The following is a 21,459-nucleotide window of genomic DNA, read 5'->3' as shown; positions in this document are numbered from 1 at the left end:
CTTCTCTTCTCTTTCTCATTTGCAGTCTTTTTCTCATTCTTTCTCATTCCTGTCTTTCCTTTCTATTCCCTCGTTCTATTTTTTTCTTTCATTGTCCTTTCCTAACCTATTAGCACTTTTTGTTTATTTTTCTCTCTTTCCCTCTTGCTGTCTTTTGGTTTTCAGTATTTCTTTTTATGCATATTTCTCACCTGTCTTTATATGTTCTATCCTGTCTTCTTGTTTTTTTTTCTTTCTAGCTCTCTTTCTATCCTCTATATAAACCCCCCTCATCTCTCTGGTCATTGAAAAAATGGATGACTATCAGAATCTCTAATCTCTGAATTACTCTGATTTGCCTGTGAGTGTGTGTGTGTAAGATCTCTGTATTGCTGATATCCTGAAAGACTCTTTGATGTGTTTGGGGGAGGAACTGAAAAGTGACCCACTGCTGTTTTTTAACCCCAAACATTTTAATCCCCAACCCATGCCCCCCCAGAATACCTCAACTCCACCCCCACCCAGAGACACCACATTCACACACTACTGTGATTTAGTACTGTGTGTGTGTGTGTGTGTGTGTGTGTGTGTGTGGTTCCACAGTTTGACCAACATATGTCATGTGATCATTAACCAAACCAACAGCTGTGATGAGACAAACAAACTTTATATATATATATATATATGTATAAAATAAATACACTTACATATTTTACAGCAAAATGTACAATAAATCTGTTATTTTATATTTACAATTAGCTACAGTTAAAGTGATACTTAAGCAAAAAGATCTTAGACCCCCATCACTCTTAACCTAAATGTAGTTGACCAGTAAAAACAACTGTAGCTTCTTTTGCATTTAAAGTGAAACAACAGGACTGGTGACAGGTTATTTTTTTGTGTTCCAGCGTTATATGGTTCTGATCCCTCTAAATAACATGCTATAGACTTGTTTATGCCGTTTCTGACACTGTATGAATCACTGTTTTCTATAAACATGAAGAAAAGTTCATGCTGCTACTGTGTTGAGCTCTGATTTATACTTTAATCCATGTCTATAGATAACAGTGTTTTCTATTACACTGTTACGGTCATACAGTGTCAGGAACCACAACAGCAATTTTAAAAATGATGATGTAGTGCAGATAACACCGTGCTAATCAGTGGGGTATATGCTTCTATTATATGTTAGCTGCATTAGCCATGTAGCTCAGGTGCTAACTGGTAGGGAATAACTACTTAATCTATTAATTGTTTGCTACATTATCCTTACAGCTCAGTTTGGGATCAGACGTTTTGTAGCTCAACTATCACTTTAAGAAAGAATAATCTCTATTAAATAAATAAAAAAGAGTAACACACAATGCTACCCTTCCCCCTTCATCTCTCTTTTTCTTTTTCTCTCTCCCTGAGGTTCCTGAAGCAGGTTAATCAGTATTTGGGTCCTTGTTGTTTCCACCTCTGGAGTTTCAGTCTGACACCTTGGCCCATTGTCTTGTGCTCATCCCATTGTTCACTCTATTCACTCAGGAATCTTTCCTTTCATCACTTGCTCTCCCTCCTTCTCTTCTCAGTGCTTCACTCTTCACCCCTGTGGGAAATTCCTCTCGATAGCAAACACACAGCGGCTTCCACATCGGCACCCTCCTCAGACGTAGAGTCCTCGTCTGAATATATCCAGTGCTTCCAGAACAGAAATGTACATCAAGACCTCCCCTTTAAAATGTATTGAAAAGTATTCCAACACTCAAGCATAGCTGATGTCCTAACAAATTACTTACAAATGTTAGCTTATATAAAAGCTAAGCAGCCTGCTATAGTTATAGTTTTGTTTTAATGAGGTGAAGTCATTTTAAATATTATTAGCTTGAGCAGAGCAGTCTGCAAACTAGCCATGTTTTACTAGGCTATTAAGAAGTTTAGCTAACTTAGCAAATTAGCACATGCTAATTACTAGCCTGATGTTTCGACCTGGCTCTCTGTCTGCAAGCATAAGGGAGTTTGACTCTTGTTCCATTTTCCAAACAAAGCAAAGCCCACACTTATTTTATAAGGTAAGCACTACAAGCTACAAAGTTCAGGAGTGTGACAATGACAAAAAGATACAGAATAGGGGACTGGAATCTCTCCTTTTCTCTCAGTCTTTCTGCAAGTCTCACTTGCAGACATGTCTCTCCACTGTGTGTTGGCATTTCTTGCAGGTGACGTAGCAGCACCAGTGATAGCGGCAGTTGCAGCGTTCCTCCACCTGCTCTGTGTACGTGTTGTATCCACGGCCGCAGCACATCAAACCACAGCTACTGCTGCCAGTGGCTGTCTTATTGCACTGTCTGTGGAAGAAACACATACATTTCATTAAAAGCGAGCATAAACACTTGTGGTAGTAGTAAACTAACACACTTAAACATACTAAATTTTATCTAAGATTCCAGCAAGCAAACAAAGACTAGCTTTATCCTACCTCACTCTAATACCACTCTTAATAGCCATGTGTGCCTTGGTTGTTACCAGAATAAGTAAAGATGTAATATCTAATATTGGCCAACGTTACTTTGATAACTGAGTGATGTGCTTGTTAGCCAATTGTAGGTTTGTTCATATGAGTACTTTGAGCTTTTAGCCTATATACTCTGTTGTAACTATCCAATGACAAACAAGTATCTTTTTGTTGATTTTTAGTTTACTACATAATTTAAAGACACAAACCTTTCTTTACATAAACCAATAGAAAATTTCTAAATTTACCTGAAATAAACTTATTTTACATTGACTTTCATTGAAAGTAAATAGTTTTTTTTCTCTCTCGTGTAAAGTTGCGTTTTCTTTGGACAGCGCCGATATGCTTTGTGCATGCACATTGTATTTATTATTTAATATTTGCATGTTTTGGATTTCTTGTACCTTGTATAGACACTGTGTGTGTGTGTGTAACCAAGAAAGAGAAAGACAGAGAGAAAGCAAACAATGTAATGTTTAACTAGCCCTCCCTCTCTCTATTCTCAGGTTACCAATTATCCCCTAATGCCTAACCCTAATCCACTCACCCTATGGCTCCCTGATGGATTAATCGCTCATCAATAAGATTGATTGATAAGGATTGTGGAATACACAGGACACCCTATGTCTTTGTGCGAGTTGTAGTGAGACATTAGGTGAAACAAATCAATAGGAGGGCGAGAATTAGACAGACACCGTGATTAATCTGCACATATGGAAAACCTAAGACCTTGTATTATATTCTTTTTTAGAATTGAATATTACACATATTAAATCCAGCTTTTGGTGTCCCCCTCTGTAAATTGTAAATAGGTATTGTAATATAAGTGATGTGTTTTACAGCGGCCTTATTGGGGTTAAATGAAAGATTTGAAACATTGTGTGTGTATGTGTGCGTACCTGTCAGTGGTTCCGTATGATCCATGCTTGGTATTGTACGAGCAGTAGTCAGGTGAGCTGATTAAGTAGACGAGTTCATTCTCCAGGACCGGTCTCACCTCCATCTCCCGGGGAACCAACTGCCTGCGTGACCCCATCTGCCGTGGGACCACCTTGGTGGCTGAAAGGTAGCGGGCTTTCAGCTGAGCTGAAATTTGACCCACATCCAGCAGGGACTTCCAACATGTCTTCACAGAGCATGAGCCGGAGACGCCGTGACACTTACACCTTGTCTCTAAGGAGTCCAGTACCGCCTAAAGAGATATGGGGACACATCACATAGTTATAAATACATATTCAAGTCACAAGTGATGATTATATACAGGGTTCAAACACTTTTTTTAACCAATAATTTTTTCATCACTTTTCAATGTCTTTAAGGCAAATTTTCATGAACATATGATTTTTAACACATCAGTGCAGACATGGACAATAAAACCAAAAATAAATCAAATCTGTAATCAATGTTGATTATAGTAGGCCTAAAACGAATCTGATAAAAATGTTGACACAATATTTAATATTAAAATGTATGTCATGTCCTGAGAGCTCCTTTGTGTAGGCTTAAATTACTGATTTAATTCTGAGCTGACGTATTTATTAGCTCAAAATAGATTTTCTTCATCGATAAACTGAAACACAAAGATTTGTAGACCAAATTTCCATGACTTTTCCAAAACATTCTGGATATTTTTTTTTCCCCAAAACTAATCCAGGCCTGTAAATTGTTTTTTTTCATGACTTTTCCAGGTTTTTATGACCATACGAACCCTCAATATGTAAAGTAACAAAACATCGGTATTGACTACTGGAATCACACTGTAAAACTCTACAGGAAGTGTAGGGTCATTAGAATACAATAACAGTTATATGAATTTAATTGATCTTGACTTGGAGATACAGTGTAAGTGCTGAAGACATTGTAAAAACTGTACAGATTTAAGGCTCTTACCTGTCTGCCAACTGCGTTGTTGTGCAGGTGCATCAGTCTGATAGATGGGGATCCAGAGCGCCTGCTATTGAGTGTGGCATCAGAGAAGGCAGAGCCCATCTGCATTCCATAATGAACGTTATCTCCACAGCCCCCCCACCGAAAATCAGATGAGGCCTGCTCAGCCGGGGCCGGAGCACAGGAGCAGCTGGGCAGAGCACCGGATGCACAAGAGCGAGCGATAGAGTGACTTAACACAGCCGCAGAGAGAGAAAACACAAATGCAGATTCACGTGTACCTAAAACACAGAGACAAAGAGAATTTATTAGTTTTATAGATTTGCACATATATAAGCTTGCTGTATGGACTCCACCACCAAAGTGGCATTCACACAGTTTCTGCTGCTGCCAGTGACAAACCAATCAAACCAGCCAACAAACCAAACCACCACTCATCCCAGCCAAACAAAACTAAGCAACCAACCGAACCAACAACAGTCAACTAAGCTAAATTAAACAAACCAACTAGAACCAACCCTCCAAACAACCTATCCCATCCACATAGCCACACAAACCAAACAGAACTTAGCAGTCAAATAACCCAACAACCAAAAAATAAACCCAACAATACCACAGAAATCAGCGCAAACTTAATGCTCACCCTTGGCCAGGTCTGGGCTGAAGTTCGGTGCACTCTGTATGGATGAGCAGTTCCATCGCATGTCTTTAAAGGTACTCTGGCAGGCTGCTTTAGTCAGTTCGGCCGCCTGAACCACGCTGCCCATCAGCTCCAGGTTTCTCCGACAGAGCTGCTGCTGATCTGGAGCCAGAGTGTGGAGGAGCTTGCAGTGTTGAGTGTGATTCCAACTCACAGGAATGCCACGGGAAGCTAGACCACTGCAGATAAAAAAAAAACAGTGTAAACAACATAAACAAGGTATATTCTGCGAACACAGTATATAACACACTGAGCTACCAATTTACTAGCTGGTCTAGAAACACCTAAAATATAGGGAAACCTACGAAGTGTACAGTTACTCTTGTACCATTTGTAATAAAAATGGAGCACCATGGGATCACAACTGACCACCTACTATATGAATAAGGGGTCATTCTCAGCAGGTGCTCAGCAGGGTTTTAAAATCGGTGTTACTGCCACCACCCAAATATATCTGGACAAGATCTGTGGCTCTGTGGTTAGGAACTCTAGTCCATTGATGAAGCACTAGAGGACAGCTAACACGCAATGGTGTCTGCACAGGTCAGTGGTCATAAAGTCCTATGGTAGTCTCTTTCCATTGATAAATGGGGTAGCGGGTGCTGATAAACTGTGCAGTAACAGATCAACTACATTCTGTAATTCTACACTTATATAACAAAATTAACATGATAACTTACAGAGTTTCCCACAGGCAAGTGGTAACCAGAAACAGTATTACTATGTTCAGCCTATTTTACTCAGGCATGTGGCCTATTTTGGCCTTTGACTGACCCTCCAAAAGACAGAGCTGATGGGCTCCATAGCAGAAGCACAGCCTGACCTCTGTTTTACACTGAAGTTCTTGCTTTAATATGCTCTTTCTAATAGTTGTTCAAAGTAGTTATAATAGTTGTATTTAAATTAAGTTAACCAGGCCACAGCAAATCCTAATGCAAATCCACACAAGCCACAAAAACACACAAACTGCATATTATAACTGAAACTATGGATATTTTCTGAGCTTATTTTTTTTGTTTTTTTTTTTTGGTTTTTGGTTAAATAAGTTAAAGGTAAAAAAATATTTTATATTTAATTAGCTTTATTGGTATGTCTGCTTGAGTTTAAAATATTTAATAAACAAATTTTGGAGACATTGCTTTTCCCTTTTAAAAGCAAGACAAAAATACATATAGGTTATTTTAAATCATGCTAAATTAATTAAAAACATGTGAAAACTGTGTTTGATATTTAGCTTTTTGCTAAATGTTGCATTTTGTTAGTTTTCTGCCAAAACTTTTAATTTCAGTGCATCCCTAAAACACAGGTTAACTCATAATAAAACACCAACCACAGAATAAACTCTAAACTAAACTGAAACAAATTAATCTTAAGGTAAACTATGACAACTTATTAAACTAAATTAGACTTAACCTAAACCTAACCTTAAACCAAAATCAAAATATAAGTATTGGATTTTACAAACAAATAACAAATTGTATTTTAAATAAATACACAAACTAAGTCACAAGTTAATGAAAAAACACAGTGAACATAATCAGCAGTAAAGATTGAGTCTTACAGCCAGTATATTCCCTCTCCGTGCTGTAGTAGAAGTTGTAGTAGTAAGAGCAGAAACAGCAGGGGGCGCTGCTGCTGCTGCTGTGTATCCGCGCGCACACGCATTTCTCCGGTTCAGTTTGAGCTCACGATGCTGCGTCCCGCCGGTCACGCACTTTATATATGGCACGAGCTTGAGACCACGCCCCTTCTATTGGGAGTAACGCTGTTTGTGAGCAGCAGGAGGCGCCAGAACAACTCACTACCACACAGCTGCTCATGTTAAACCACATGACTTTTATCAGTTTAGCAGCTGTTATTACTCCAGACTTCACAACGTTTATTCTCCATTATTAATAACAGAACAGTGACCAACACGCATGATAGCTTTAGTAGCTATTTTGATGTGATTTTTTCTGTGTTTATAATACACAGAAATCAAATTTTCTGATACCAAAATATGCATTGACATAAATATGTTTTGGTGTTAAACCAAACTTAACACAATTTTTTTTCTGGGTTTATTGGCATTATTTTGCATTTAAGCCAATCTGTTCTTTTGTGTATCACTATTAGAGCAGGCATTGTCCCTTATTTTGCCTCCCCCAAAAGATTACAAATTGTGCGTCCATGAATTGTCCATGTTTTTGGTTATGAAAAAGCATGCATCTAATGTTTCTTGCATTTGCATTTTTTTTAGCATAGCTCACTTTACCTTTAGCATAACAGTTTTACATAGTGTACTCACAAAGGTGTCAAGTTAAGAATACAAATACTTTAGTACCTTTCTTAATTAGTTTTAAGCCAACTTTTTACTTCTATTCTTTACATTCTCACACAACTTTCTGAACTTTCTACTTCTTACATTAAAAAAATAGCATTGTTACTCCTATTTCATTTTGGTTAGTTTTTGTTCAGGCTTGTCATTGTTGGGAAAAAAAACTATCCAGATAAATCTAAATTTATCTAAAAGTGATTGTGGTTGGATGAGAAATATAAACATATAAACATCATTCCGACTCCCTATTGGTTTATACGCAATTCATCACACTTGCATACCTCATGTCACACTCCAGCAATAACAGTATGCCTAGTATGAAGATGATCTTTCTTTACTTTAATTTTACTTTTATACTTGAAGTAGTTTTAAAACCAGCACTTTTACACTTTTACTTGAATAAAAAGCTTGGGTTGATATTTAAACTTCTACAGAAGTATTTTTAAACCCTAGTATGTATACTTCTAGTAATGAGTGTGGAAATTTTTTACACCTTTGTATACTTGGGTTATGTTTCGAGTGTAAAAGTGGCCTGATAGATTATTTTTTCTGCAGTGTTTACAAAGGTGTGTATAAAGTGCTTATAGAGGAGATTTTTTACAGTGTGGCCGGGTTAAAGCTCTTCGGGGTGTGAGGCTTGTAGAGGCAGCGCTAACCTGTATGCGCATTTCCAACAGAAACCATCATTCCTACCCCTCTCTTTTGAAGCTTTTCTTCTGAAACTGGATCAACAAGCTGTTCATTTGCATTTGAATCCTCTCAGTACTTGAGCTAATCCGGATTCCTTTCCCTAATTAACATCAGGAGCACAGCAGAGCCCATGGCACAGTGGAATTACTGGATGAGGAGATTTCCAGAAGGTGTGATAGCTTTAGCTACTCTGCTAGCAATCTGCTTCAGGCAATCTGCAAGCAATCTGCTTCAGGCACAAATAACCAGCCTTCCCATATTATTACATTCAGCCAGATATAAAAGACTGCTATGCTAGAATAGTACGTAAAATAGTGTATTTTATATTACTGACTTAGTTTATTTAATTATCTCCTGAATTCAAACGCGCCTCCTCTCGTTTTCCAGCTAAACCGCGGAAACAGCGACCTCTACAGGCAGCCTAAAGCGCTACACTATCTAACCCTAGTCTGACAGAGAGACAGCGCTGCTGTGAGACCTGATTGAACTAAGCTTAATAATTTTTCTGAGTTCATGTTTCTGTCTAAAACAAACCAATTACGCACAAATAAACAGTAAAAGGGTAGAAAATGTGTAGAACTATCCAGCAAATGATAGAACAGGATCGTATTTGAATTTGTTAAAAACCCATGTTTGGGCACCCGTATTCACGCTGGCTCGTTGGTCTAGGGGTATGATTCTCGCTTAGGGTGCGAGAGGTCCCGGGTTCAAATCCCGGACGAGCCCTACTTTTAATTTTTAACTAATTAAAAAAAACACATAACATGCATTAGTTTTATCCAGTCTTACTAAGATGCGATGAATTAACAGTTTTATTTAGATAATAATAACAATAATAGCTATTCATGTTTCTATCTTAATCATTGTTCGCTTTGGAAAGTGATAGGAACGTGGAAATAAAAGGTGTTTTCTTTCCACCCGTTTTCTGTCACATCGCGCCTTCAGCGCCATGGAAAAATATCACAGTGTTGTAAATACTGTTTTATATGAATTAAGCTCAAAACTAATCGAATTAAATATATTATATCATTTGTTAAATAAAAAAAAATATTTTTTTCGCAAATTAATTAAATAGTTCATATGATATTTCTAATAAAAATATTTTTGGCAAGTAAATTAAATTGTTCATATGATATTTTTAATGAAAAAAATCGCAAGTAAATTATATTGTTCATATGATATTTTTCATAACAGTATTTGTTTTTGTAAGTGAAATAAATAATTCATAAGATATTTTGTATTAAAAAAATAAAATGAAATAGTTCATTTTATTTAGTTCATTTTTATTTTAAAAAATAAATGAAATAGTTCATATGATATTTCTAATAAAAATATTTTTTGGCAAGTAAATTAAATTGTTCATATGATATTTTCATAAAAATTAAATATTTATTATGATGAATCCACTGAAGTAAAAATGTATTATATGGAAGATACTGCTTATCTCAAAATAACACTCAGCACAACATGACCCAATAATCTTTATTCAGAAAACAATTCTTAGGCCACAACTAGACAAAAGATAGATTGTAGATCGATACTGTGTAAAAACTGTGTGCCTTATAGCTATTTTGTTTTCACATATGTTGTGCACTAAACAGGAGTGTTATAGCCATTTTAGTCTTCTCGAATGTAAACCTACAAAAAATCTAACAACAAATCACTTTTAAATCACTTTCAAACGTTTAAAAATTCATTAAAAATGATTTTTTAAACGTGAGCATGATTTTCAGTGACATCTACAACAAAGTCTTTGCTCTCCTGTTGTGTGTATTATCTTAGCTATTAATTAGCTTATAATTAGTTAATTTGTCTAAAGCTAATTTGAGGAAAGCAGATTAGTGGGTTAGCATAAGTAGCTAACAAACTCATTAAACTCAACAAGTGGGTCTTCTTTCTGTAATATTAGGAAGGTAAATATTTAGTAATTGTTTTGGTTTTCAACAGCTTCTTAATATTTATTCAGTATGATATTTATTCATAATATTTGAGGTTTTATTCACGTTCATTGGTACTTACAGATCAGTTCTATTTTATTATTTTTCTAAATGATCTGCCTAATTAAACAATTAATGTGTAAATTATTAAAGATTAAAGTTGTGAATGGATTCAATCATCTCCTTCTGAACATTTCCTAACATTTTTCTGAAGTTATACAAGTAGTTATAAACACAATACACTGTTTTATTATGGATCTGATAAGATGTTGATGCTAAAATTTGTTTTTAAATCTTTGGTGGAGATCTGTGCAGTTGTGTAAGTTGTGTGGAAAAAAAAAACAATCCCCGATAAACCATATTTTATCATGTTTGCCTCTATTTTACAATCAGCATTACATATAGAATTACATAAAAACACTATTCCTATGATCACCACTGTAAAGAAATTGGAGTCAGAGGATTTCTATACAATGAACCACAGTTTCACACCAAACCCCACTCTGAATGACTTTCTGTACTCATACAGAGTAGCTGTCTGTAGATCTTTATCAGAACAAACAGCTGAACAGTAGCAGCAAACTGACCTGCCTGCACAGCTACTGTAATCTACAAAACACACTCTACCTGTCTGTGACGAGCTATAGAGAGACAATACACACACTCACACATTAAAGCCAATCCTCATCTGCATGTTGTCCACCCTAAAGGACAGGAGTGTATCCTGTGCGGTGTGAGAGTGCAGGATGTCGGTATTGATATGGGCGAGAGAGAGAGGTGAGGAAACTCATGTTTCTGAAAGAAAGCCAGACTAAGGTGTGTTTACCCCTCAGCAATCCACAGAATACACACACACTCCAAAGTACAGACGGCTTCTCACTGACTTCTGAATTGCAGCAATACATAAAGCTCATACAACATATATACACAATATATATACTTTATACTATATATAAATATAACAAAATATGGTTTTTAATAAATATATATGTTCATTTTTGAGGAGCTCCAGCTTCTACGTCAGCTTTTTCGATAGAAGTATACATTCCAGTATTTATTCCAACAGTTTATTACATTGCCAACTCACTGCTTTATAAACAGCACTGGAAAACCCCTTTTTTTAGACCACTTAAAAATGATGTGTTTCTTTGATTTTACCAAATTGAAACCCTCTGGAATAAAATCAAGAGGAACATGGATGATCACAAGCTATTAAACCAAGCTGAACATGAACGTTTGCACCAGGAGTGCAGGCCTAAAGTTATCCAAAAGCAGTGTGTAAGACTGGTGGAGGAGAACATGCCAAGATGCATGAAACTGTGATTAAAACCAGGGTTAATGCACTAAATATTTCTGTACTCTTAAAACGTTATGAATATGAAATTATTTTCATAGGTCTGAAAGCTCTGCATCTTTTTTGTTATTTCAGCCATTTCTCATTTTCTGCAAATAAATGCTTTAAATTACAATATTTTTATTTGGAATTTGGAAGAAAAGTTGTCCATAGTTTATAGAATAAAACAACAAAGTAAATTTTACTCAAACCTATTTAATCTACCTATGAATAGTAAAATCAGAGAAACTGAAGTGGTCTCTTAGATTTTTTTTCCAGAGCTGTATGACGCAAATAAGTGAACCCTAATAAATCGAATGTTAAAGATATCAGAGTTGAAACTGCCAGATATTACCTCATTTAACATCCATGCAAAAAAAAAAAACAAACCTAAAAAAAACTTGTTACATTTAGTAGAATGTTCCTTTATATATTTACTTCAGTAAGAAAAATTCAACCAAAAATTAAAGACTAGAAGCGTATTTTATTAACTTTTATTAACTAAATATTTAGCTTCATGATTATCAATAAGGACTCAGTCGGCAGCAGCCTGCATTGTTTTTTTTTAAATATTTTTTGATAGAATAGATTAATAGGAAGATGCTTCACAAACTTTGCTCTGCTCAAATAGGATCTAAAAAAATTCAACTTTGATATTAAACAAAAAACGCTGGAGAAACATTTGGTGGAACAGTGGGTATATTTTTTTCTTACAAAATCTGATTATTGAATGTGATCATGTATTTGTTAAGAGAATCTAGTGAAATAATATTTCCCTGCATTCTATATCTGTCCACCAGGGGGCGGTCTACACCCACGAAAGACACCGTGCCGATTGATTTTAAGAGGTTTTGTACTAAGTAACATTATTGGTAAAAGTCTCCAACAATTTTGCTATATTTGCTTTGAACTTAAACTTTAAAATTGAACTCAACTGACTATTTTTGAGAACACAATACTTTTTTAGAACACAAAAACAACGTAACTCCAGGTTTGAGTAATTTTTTTATATAAAAACAATGCCATTTTACAAAAGTTGAGAATAAAAAGAGAACAGTTGTATATTATCTACATATTTACAGTTCTCGTATACAAATGTACATTATTTTCAGAAAAAAAAAACATTGAGAAAGATCACACACAATCCTCACTTACAGTCAACACACATGCACACACACTCACAGCTAAACACACCGTCATCATCAGTATTATCATCACCTGTCATACAACTACTTTCGCTCTATATTAACAAATCATATTAACCAGTTTAAATTGAAGTTGTTTAAGCAGTCTAAACTAAAGGATGAGCAATATAGTCTCACTACAGCTGCAGCCAGTTCATGGTTCTGTTTCAATCCAGCCTCTAACACACCTGGGCCTTTCCTGCTGACTTACAATTAGAAATGCAGTGTACTCACAACTGCATTGCTGCTCAGTTACTGATCATGTGAATTCCCAGTTTAGTTCTTTCCAGTCCCTCAACAAGTTAGAATTCCCTATTACACAATGCTCCACTGTGATGCAGCCTTTAATACCGTAAAATATCTATTTAAATAACCAGAAGGTTCTTTAAACTGTTATTTTACAGTTTTATATAGAATCATTAACTAACAAAAATATTTTCTGTTGTTTCTGTGATTAACTAAAATCATATGTATGATGTATGAAAAAAAAAAATCGAAACATGTAATCGAATCTGTAATCTTAAAAATCAATCTGTAGCATATCCAGTTCGGAAATGTATTAAAATCATGATTTGATATGTTTTTGCCGACACAAACACTTGCTGTTCTATGGCTCAGGTGTGTGGACTGACCATGGTTTGTGGGGCTTTCAGATTAACCATAACCATCATAACTAGTTAGTTTGCATTTATGTGATCATTGGGAAACTGGAAAATGTATCACATGATCAATGCGTGTATTAGAAAAAATAAAATTAAACCTTTTCTGCTGTTGAAACATTTTTTTATAAAGCAAATTGACACAACGTAAAGAACACTGTAAATTTGTAGATTTTACTTTCATGTCCAAAAAATGGTAGAATTAAGTATAACAGTTCAGCCTACAGCAGTTTTATCCCCATCTCACACTTAAGTTATCAGAGTGTTCCAGTCTTGAATTCTTAAGGAAAAAATCTGAATATAGAGCAGTCATTCGGAACACAACTCATTTACATGAGTAATGAGTCAGTTGTGTAAAATGTAATAGTCTATTTTTGGTACATACACTCATGCAAATGCTTCACACGGACATCAGGAAAATAAATATGGGCTTTATAAATCAAATAATACTTTTAAAACAATCTCATAATGTTATTAGAAATTTTGAGTTGTGAGAAGTGAGAAAAACTCAAACGTCTGATGATGAGGGTGGAACGTGTTAGCGGAGGCAAAACGAACCGACACTGAGACCCACAGCAGGCCTCAGTCAGAATCAGCCCTAATTACGAAAATGCTTCTGCATCAGTTTGTGTTTGCTAACGGCAGGCAGGTGGAACAGCCAGAGCATAAACGGCTTCAACACAAACCCAAACAAACCCACACACACACACCCTCACCACAAAGAGACAACACATGATGACAAGCGTGTCGAAAAGGCATAGGAAAACCGCGTCGCTCTGAAATGTTTACACACATTTCTGCTTCATATCTGCAACACATGTACTGACCTTGAACGTATAGTGATGTATAGAAATGGAATTTAAAGCGAAAGTCTGTAGGAAAGAACCAAAGCTTGCACTGGGGCTACAAGGCTAATGTCGCTAACAAGTGCCCCACCAATTAGCACTGTCTAAACCATCACACACGCATTTCCAACTGTGTGAAAGTGTTCGGTAATCTCTAATAGCCTACTGATGTGGTTTCTGACAATGTGTGACAAGTGAGCCTCTGTGTGATAATCAGTTAGCCATGCTAACGCTGCACTGTGAATTCATTTTTAAAAATATTTTTTTAAGATATTTGAATAGAATGTTTACAAAGCTAGAGAATAGTTGCCATGTTTGGCTGCTGTATGCGTTGGTGTGAAGCTGCAGAGTAGCACTTGTATGTCTGTTATCTAGCAAACTAGCAAGTACAGAAAGAAAGCTGTATCATTATAGATAGAAACTTTACAGGCTTAAGTCCAGAAAATTAAATGATACTGTCAATCAGTATTTTAAAGTAGTTTTAAATATCAACCTTAGCAGGCTAAAAAGAAAAATGCAGTTTGTCAGCATTGAATCAGCAGTGAAATACTAGAGTAAATATAATGCTTAATGCTAACAAGCAAGTCAGTTAGCTCATTATTTTTTTGCTATTTCATGTAAATGTAGTTACACACATAATTAATTACATATGTTAAATAAAGAATTAGGTTTGCTTTGGGTCAGTAGTTTCTAAGTTCTTCTGCTAAAGACAATAGCTGTGGTTGCCTGATTCCTTGTCATTCTTAAGGCTTCTAACTCCACTTTTACACGAAATGTAACAACATAAGGACGTGGACAAGGGCCTGTTAAAACTGGTACTGAAATGGAAGAACTGTTATTAGCAGTTAGCATTATGCTAGAACATTTAGCTAGAAAAAAAGAAACATTTAATTTTAGATACATTTTTACCAGTGCTCATTTGATGAGCGTGTGTTCAGTGTGTTTCTGAAGCTGTGATAAAGTAACTAACTGTTCTATATCACTGTTCTTATATGAACTAAGTGATATGAAATTCAAACTGTAGTTTGTACTTTGTGAAGTAGAAGGTGGGGCCACAGGGGTTTGTTTGAGCCAATAGAAATACTGTTGTTGTTGCATATAAAAAAACTATTTGCTGCTACATATTTAATATTTATTACAAATATTCCAGTATCTAATGTTAGTGTTTATATCGGAATATGCAAATCAGTTTCAAATGCCCAATCTGCTTCCTGTAAAATCTGCACTTCATAATTTGACCATATGATGGCACTGGACAGCTTTCCACAGCCCAGCAGATTTGCATGCTGTAACAGCTTAGTTACCAGTCACTATATAGACACAAAAACAATAGTGTGTTATAATAATAATAATAAAGTCTTCCAACATCACCAGTTAATTGCAAAGCAGAAATCATACGATATGTAATGGCAAGCTGGAACTGGCTAGGGATGAGTCAGTAGTGTCATATTAAAACAAAAAAGGATTTGCTCAATGCTGTCTGTATTTCTAAAGGTAGGTTATTCAAATGAAACTTGTTTAACTGCTAACTTTAACTCTTGCTATTTTATGTAAATGAAACTACATAATTACATATTAATTACATATATTACATAACAATGTTTACATTCAATTTACATTCTGTAAAAATCCATGCACGCAATTTCCACTTTTCCTGTCTATGGTTGACTGAACTACTGACTGAACTTTTAATAAAAAACTTTACTTGCAGATGTGCCACAAAAATGAGTGTCCTAAAAATTTGATTCATGAGTGACTGGTTCAGGGTTTTTTTTCTGACCGTGGTCTGTGGGCTGACCGGCTCTGCTGTGTTCAGAAAGTTGTGTCTGTGAGCTGATTGGTTTAGGAGATAACTGTGGATATGAGACAGCTGGTTCAGGAGGGTCTGTGGTCAAGGTCAGTAAGCTGATTGGCTGTCCTGAGCATGAAGGTGTGGTCAGTGAGCTGGTCAGATAGTTCAGGTGTGTCCACAGGGTCTGAGCTGATCTTGTGTCCTAGACGTGGCTCAACCTTGTCCTGTAGACTTATTCTGTATGCATAAGGGCTCAGGTGTCTCTTTGAGGGTGAGTTCAATGTGCTGATTGACTCAGGTATATTTTGAGAGTGTGGTCTGTAAGCTGATCATCTCATGGGTGTGAGATTAATGGTGTGTTATATGGGCAGGTTGTATGAGCTCATTGGCACAGATATGTCTAAACAGTGTTCTGGTCTGATCGGTGGGCGTGGTCTGAGAGTTTAAAGGCTCAGGTCTGTTCTGTGGGGGTGGTCAGGGAGCTTAATTGCTCAGGTCAGATCGGTGGGCATCATCTAGGAGCTTAATGGCTCACATCAGGTCAATGGGTGTGGTCTGTGAGCCTAATGGCTCAGGTCTGATTGATGGGCGTGGTCTGTGAGCCTAATAGCTCAAAAGTTTCTATCAGTATATTCTATGAGATTAATACCTCAGGCATAGTTTGTGAGCCCCAAAGGCTTGGGCGTGTCTATGGTCTGTGAGCTAATTGGCTCAGCTGTGTCTATCAGACTTTGAAACCTGAGCAGATTGGCTCAGGTATGTCCAGTGGGCGGGGCTTCCCCTAGACGGATGCTGCCGAGGAAGGTGGTGTGGTTGCTCATGGAGATGGAGGTGTCTTCGTACACCATGCGGATGGAAATGCGTTGTTTTGCACGGAGCCAACACACGCCTGCAGTGTAGCAGGTGTTAAACTTGCGCTGTCCAGTCTCAATACTCCGCGTGCAGCGCAGGAACGGGTCCTTATCAATCATAACCTCGTAGCTTGCTATGTCTGTGAAGTTCAGGTAGTACACCTACACATTTAAAAACATAGGAACACACAGACAAAACATGCAGAAAAGTGTGTCAGAACATATCAATACTGTTATATAAAAATTCAAAAGTTTTGTGTGTGAATTACGTTTGTATAAAATGCCCATTAAAGGTTTGGGGTTTTCAGAATTATTTTATTACAAAACACATATAATATTAAACGGTAATCTGTTTTTATGTTTTGCCATCTTTTCTTTGCCAAAGCTGTAATACTAAAAGGAACACCTGCCTAAAGTCCTAGCTTGGGAATAAACCTCCCTTGCAGCACTTCAGCACTCATTAGCACCATCCATTTAAAACATGTTTGGGCTAATTGTACTTTATACTTGTTCTTTTTAACAAGATCGTGGAAAAGAACATGAAGTTCAAGGATGAAGATTCAATATTCTCAAAGTACGAGCACACACAGGATGATAATTACTAATTAATTTAAAAGCTGTAAGGATGTGATTTTATCGGATCTCACACATGGACAATAAACATTTATAAATATTTATTACATTTTCTCAACTGGGTATTATTTATATTTTAGGCTTTTTAGATGTTTTTCTTCCTTTAGCACAAATTCTACTTCGAAACATCTAAAACCTTAAAACTACACGCATACATTTCAATATATAAACAGTAATGTGTTTTTAAATAATTTCTACTAAAATTACCACATATTTTCATTTAATCTTCTTTAAATATTGGCACTAAAACACTGTTATAAAACATACAATGGGCACTCATAATGCTTAAGGTGTATTTTTAACTGAGCAGACGTTTAACAGAGATCTGTCACAAGATGTGCTCTGTGTCATATAAAAACCCTGATCTGACCAGATAACCCCAAACTTTACACATCATTGTTGTCTAAACAAAAGCTTGAATATCCAAAATAGTAATTGTACTGTAACTGATGTCAATGTAAAAAGATTCTATTCTATATAGTAATTTAGGTACATTTTTATTTAAATGAATGTCGTCGCTGTCCTATGAAAAACCCTTATCTCCATTTTTGTCGATTTTTAGTTTACTACATAATTTGAACACACAAACTGTCCCTTACACTGTGCCAAAATTTCTTGATGATCGGACCAAAAGAAACTCTTCAAAATGACCTGAAATAAACTCTTTTTACATTGACGTCTATTGAAAGTTTACAAGGTTTCTTCTCTCTCCTGTAAAGTTGCTGTTTTGGAGATAAGTGTTTTTCATTCGACAGCTATGATGTAAAATGTGCAAACCTGACATTTGTTTAGTTAGTTTAGTTACAAAATAAAGGGAAATACACAGTTTTGTTCTAACAATGATGTATTTGCTTGTCTGTAGTCGTGTGTGGATGTTTGTGTGTGTAGGAAAAAAAGCACGGGGTGTACTCACTTCTACCTGACTATAGATGAAGTACGTTCCGTCCACCAGCACCTCCAGCTCTCCAGAGCGCGAGTGCATCTTAAACACTCGCGGGTGAGTCAGGATCATCTTCCAGTTTTTTAGGACACCTTCTGAAAGATCTCACAAAGAGATATCAGTCACTACTCACCCATCCGCTAAAACACCAACACACACACACACACACACATCACAGACACCTACTTTAACAGCAGTCACTCTGGCCATTCCCTCTTTAGTGTAAAAAACTGTATCTTGTATGTTGATATAAATTATTACAAAATGTATCAACCTGACTAACATATTATACTACATATTTAACATTTTACATCTTAGAAACCCAAGCTATTTACAATTACAGTAAAATCACAAGAGAATAAAAAGGGTGTGTAATTTTATATGCCTACATTTGCCAAGTTCAAATTGAGTTATTCATTTAAAGTAAAGTCATAAACAACATTTAATGCCTAATGAATGCTAATATCAAAATGAGTTGAGCTTTAAGTGTAATATTCACCTTTTATTTGTTTACTAAGGTTCATTTATTGTAAGGTGTAATTTTTACATAAAATTAGAAACTCTGTCATCTATTAACCAACAATATATTGAATTTTAACTTAAGATAACTGCTTAAAAACCTTTTTTTTGTTGTTGTAAATGTTGGCTTGGAATGGTGATGACTGCACTTTGGAAAGGTATTCAGGACAACATTGTGTAAAATGACATAAGCTGAGTCTCGTTTGTGTAAAATCCTATAATATTCCTCCACCACCTCAACACGCTTACTTCATCTTCAGCCTCGGTTCTGTATCTCTCAGCTGATGTACTACACTTCCGGACAGTAGGGGGAGACCAGGAGCAAGAAATTACAATTCTTACATTATGCTGCTTTAATTTCTATTTCAATAAGAATTTATAAAGTTTTGGTTAAATATAGTATTTCCACATTGTTGCAACTATTGCAGAATCACATGTGTCATTTGGAACAGCAAAATATTTCCGTTTACCACTGTTACGTGTCATATTATTATATGTCAGCCCTACTAATCTTTTTACGTTACCTAGTATACTATCTTTACATAAATAATACAACATAAAATCAAATAAGTGCCGCTATAAACAGATCCATACAGCTAAGGTAGAAATTGATGTAACCTCAAATACAATGTTAAAAATATATATTTTAAGATGCAAATTAGAGGATACTTAAAATAAAATTACTGGCCTATAATACAAATAAAGTTTGAACAATTTGAGGTAAGTTAGACGCTTGCAAGCAGCTTTTTTCATTTTTGATTTGAACACTACCTGTGTTTGTGTTCATGTTCATGTTTTAACTCTTACCTTCTTTCACCTGTATGGTCGTTTCCTGACCCTGCAGGTGCACAACAGCTGGCTGCAAACACAAACACACACATACAGTTTGTCAAATTCACTGTCATCGCTGAAATGTACAACAAAAATATAACAGATTGAAAAACAAATCTTTTCAATCTGCTGATAACTTAACACCATGGGAGCTAGACACCTTTGCACTGAGTGATGGGAGGAGATGGACGACCAGTCTGTCCATCCACAGAAAGACCAGTTATGTTGACTGGGACTCCCAGACATGGGTGCTTGTGACCTCACTCATTTTCAAACTGTTCTTCTTAGTATGTTTGAAATAACTTTATACTATAAATTTAACACTGGAGTTAATCTTTAAAACACACGCACAAGCACAGAGCTTTAGAAAAGTATTAACATGACAGAAAAATGGCACATATTGTCTTGACCAATTATCTTTCTATACATGCCATATACGTTTTATAATTATGGCATGTCTCATTTCTTGCACATCTACAGCACCAACAATACAATATTCAAACATACCTGTGTGTCTCTAAATCTGCCCTTTTCACCTCCACCTGTCAAAGCAAACACAGACATACACAGACAGACAGTAAGAGAAATTATTAATTGTGTGTTTGTAAAGTAGAGCTTCAACAAAAGACCATTTTGATGGTAAACAAATCAGTGGATTACTGAAATTAATACTCCACAATTTGGATTATTGATTACTCAATTGCCAAACAACTCTTGTGCAGTTATTAGTTTACTATCCAACTACCAACCCAGATGCACAAATAATTATTTTAGACTATTAAGTGTCTACAGCCAGTGTTTGCAGAATTTGTCCCTTACCCTTACCTGGTCCCTGAGGCCCAGGAGGACCCTGTGGCCCTGGGGGACCGGGAGGCCCTGGAGGTCCTGGTGGTCCTGAGGGCCCCATGGCATTGGTGCCGGGGTATCCAGGGAATCCTGGGATTCCAGGAGGCCCGGGGGGTCCAGGTGGACCAGGTGGGCCGGGGAGGCCCTGTGGTCCCTCAGGGCCTCGGGGGCCCTTCTTCCCTAAAAAATCAGCAATATATTAGTAACTCTCCGTGATACATTAACATCACCAATATTTTCACTAATATGTCTTTAATGTCACAATGTTTCACAGTTTAACCTTTACCTTTAATCCATTCATAGGTCCAGACTATTAAGGCTGAATCTTAAAGATCATTTCTTACTTTGTATTTAAATAATAAAATAGCAGCTTAATTCTTCCTTTAATGTAAAGATTTTTTTTTCTATTTTCTGTAAAAGGCAATTACAAAAATACAATTCAAAAATAGTAATTAAACACTTGCATAACACACATTTTCCTCAGTACCTCGAAAGTTTCATTCTAATCATACATTTATTTAAGCAGTGCAAATTTACCTCAGTTTACTTGTGCAGCTAGTCATACGGAGCTAGCTAGCTAACTAACTTGGAATTTACACAGAGAAAGTCAGACAGTCTTTTGGTAAACAAATAAAGGCTAAATACTAAGGCCAGGTTAGCTTAGCTAGCTAACGTTAGCAGAGCTAGAGAGCCTACCCACTTCCTATCTTCACCGTTCAAAAAGGAATCGACTGTAAAACACTAGAGGGAGCCCACGAGTCTAAAATTAGTGGGGGCAGATTTTAAAAAAGTTTATTCACCTGGAAAAACATATTTTTTCCTCAGTAAATGGGTTGTACACAGTAAAGGTGCTGGCATTACTGCTACTGTGAGCTGATGCTAAAATTACAGCCAGAGTATGTTTAAAAGGCTTATATCTGGAATTCAAAAGCTTTAAAAATGATCTCTCGGGAACAAAATTTTTTCAGTATGAAAATGATTAAACATTTACAAACTTCAAATGCTCCATATAAGCCATT

General features: G+C 36.1%; 2 protein-coding genes and 1 non-coding gene across 5 annotated transcripts in view; 1 reads left to right on the top strand and 2 right to left on the bottom strand.

Moving 5' to 3' along the window:
* Window positions 1-630: 630 nt before the first annotated feature.
* Window positions 631-6,745, bottom strand: wnt11f2 (wnt 11, family member 2). Its single transcript, XM_007235852.4, has 5 exons — window positions 6,625-6,745; window positions 5,007-5,242; window positions 4,367-4,644; window positions 3,376-3,668; window positions 631-2,309 (listed from the first exon to the last, which is right to left on the bottom strand). The coding sequence occupies exons 1-5, from the start codon at window positions 6,726-6,728 to the stop codon at window positions 2,135-2,137; spliced, it is 1,086 nt and encodes a 361-aa protein (XP_007235914.1). The 5' UTR covers window positions 6,729-6,745; the 3' UTR covers window positions 631-2,134.
* A 1,979-nt stretch (window positions 6,746-8,724) lies between these two features.
* Window positions 8,725-8,796, top strand: trnap-agg (transfer RNA proline (anticodon AGG)). Its single transcript has one exon. It is a non-coding gene; the product is annotated as a tRNA-Pro (tRNA).
* Window positions 8,797-12,337: 3,541 nt separating this feature from the next.
* eda (ectodysplasin A) overlaps window positions 12,338-21,459 on the bottom strand; it is a 53,900-nt gene continuing 44,778 nt past the window's right edge. Inside the window, exons 4-8 of one of the 3 annotated variants that reach the window (XM_049476542.1) lie at window positions 20,414-20,620; window positions 20,102-20,136; window positions 19,571-19,622; window positions 18,218-18,348; window positions 12,338-16,833 (exon numbers count right to left, since the gene is read on the bottom strand). In XM_049476542.1, the coding sequence (XP_049332499.1) occupies window positions 16,573-16,833; window positions 18,218-18,348; window positions 19,571-19,622; window positions 20,102-20,136; window positions 20,414-20,620 (686 nt within the window). In that variant the 3' untranslated portion in view covers window positions 12,338-16,572. The remainder of the gene's footprint in view (window positions 16,834-18,217; window positions 18,349-19,570; window positions 19,623-20,101; window positions 20,137-20,413; window positions 20,621-21,459) is intronic. The other 2 variants (XM_022667349.2, XM_049476543.1) reach the window with 2 other exon arrangements.

This window comes from Astyanax mexicanus, chromosome 1 (genome assembly GCF_023375975.1).
Source record: "Astyanax mexicanus isolate ESR-SI-001 chromosome 1, AstMex3_surface, whole genome shotgun sequence".
NCBI classification, from domain to species: Eukaryota; Metazoa; Chordata; class Actinopteri; order Characiformes; family Acestrorhamphidae; genus Astyanax; species Astyanax mexicanus.
Note: the sequence above shows the minus strand (reverse complement) of the source record. Positions and strands in the feature narration are given on the sequence as shown.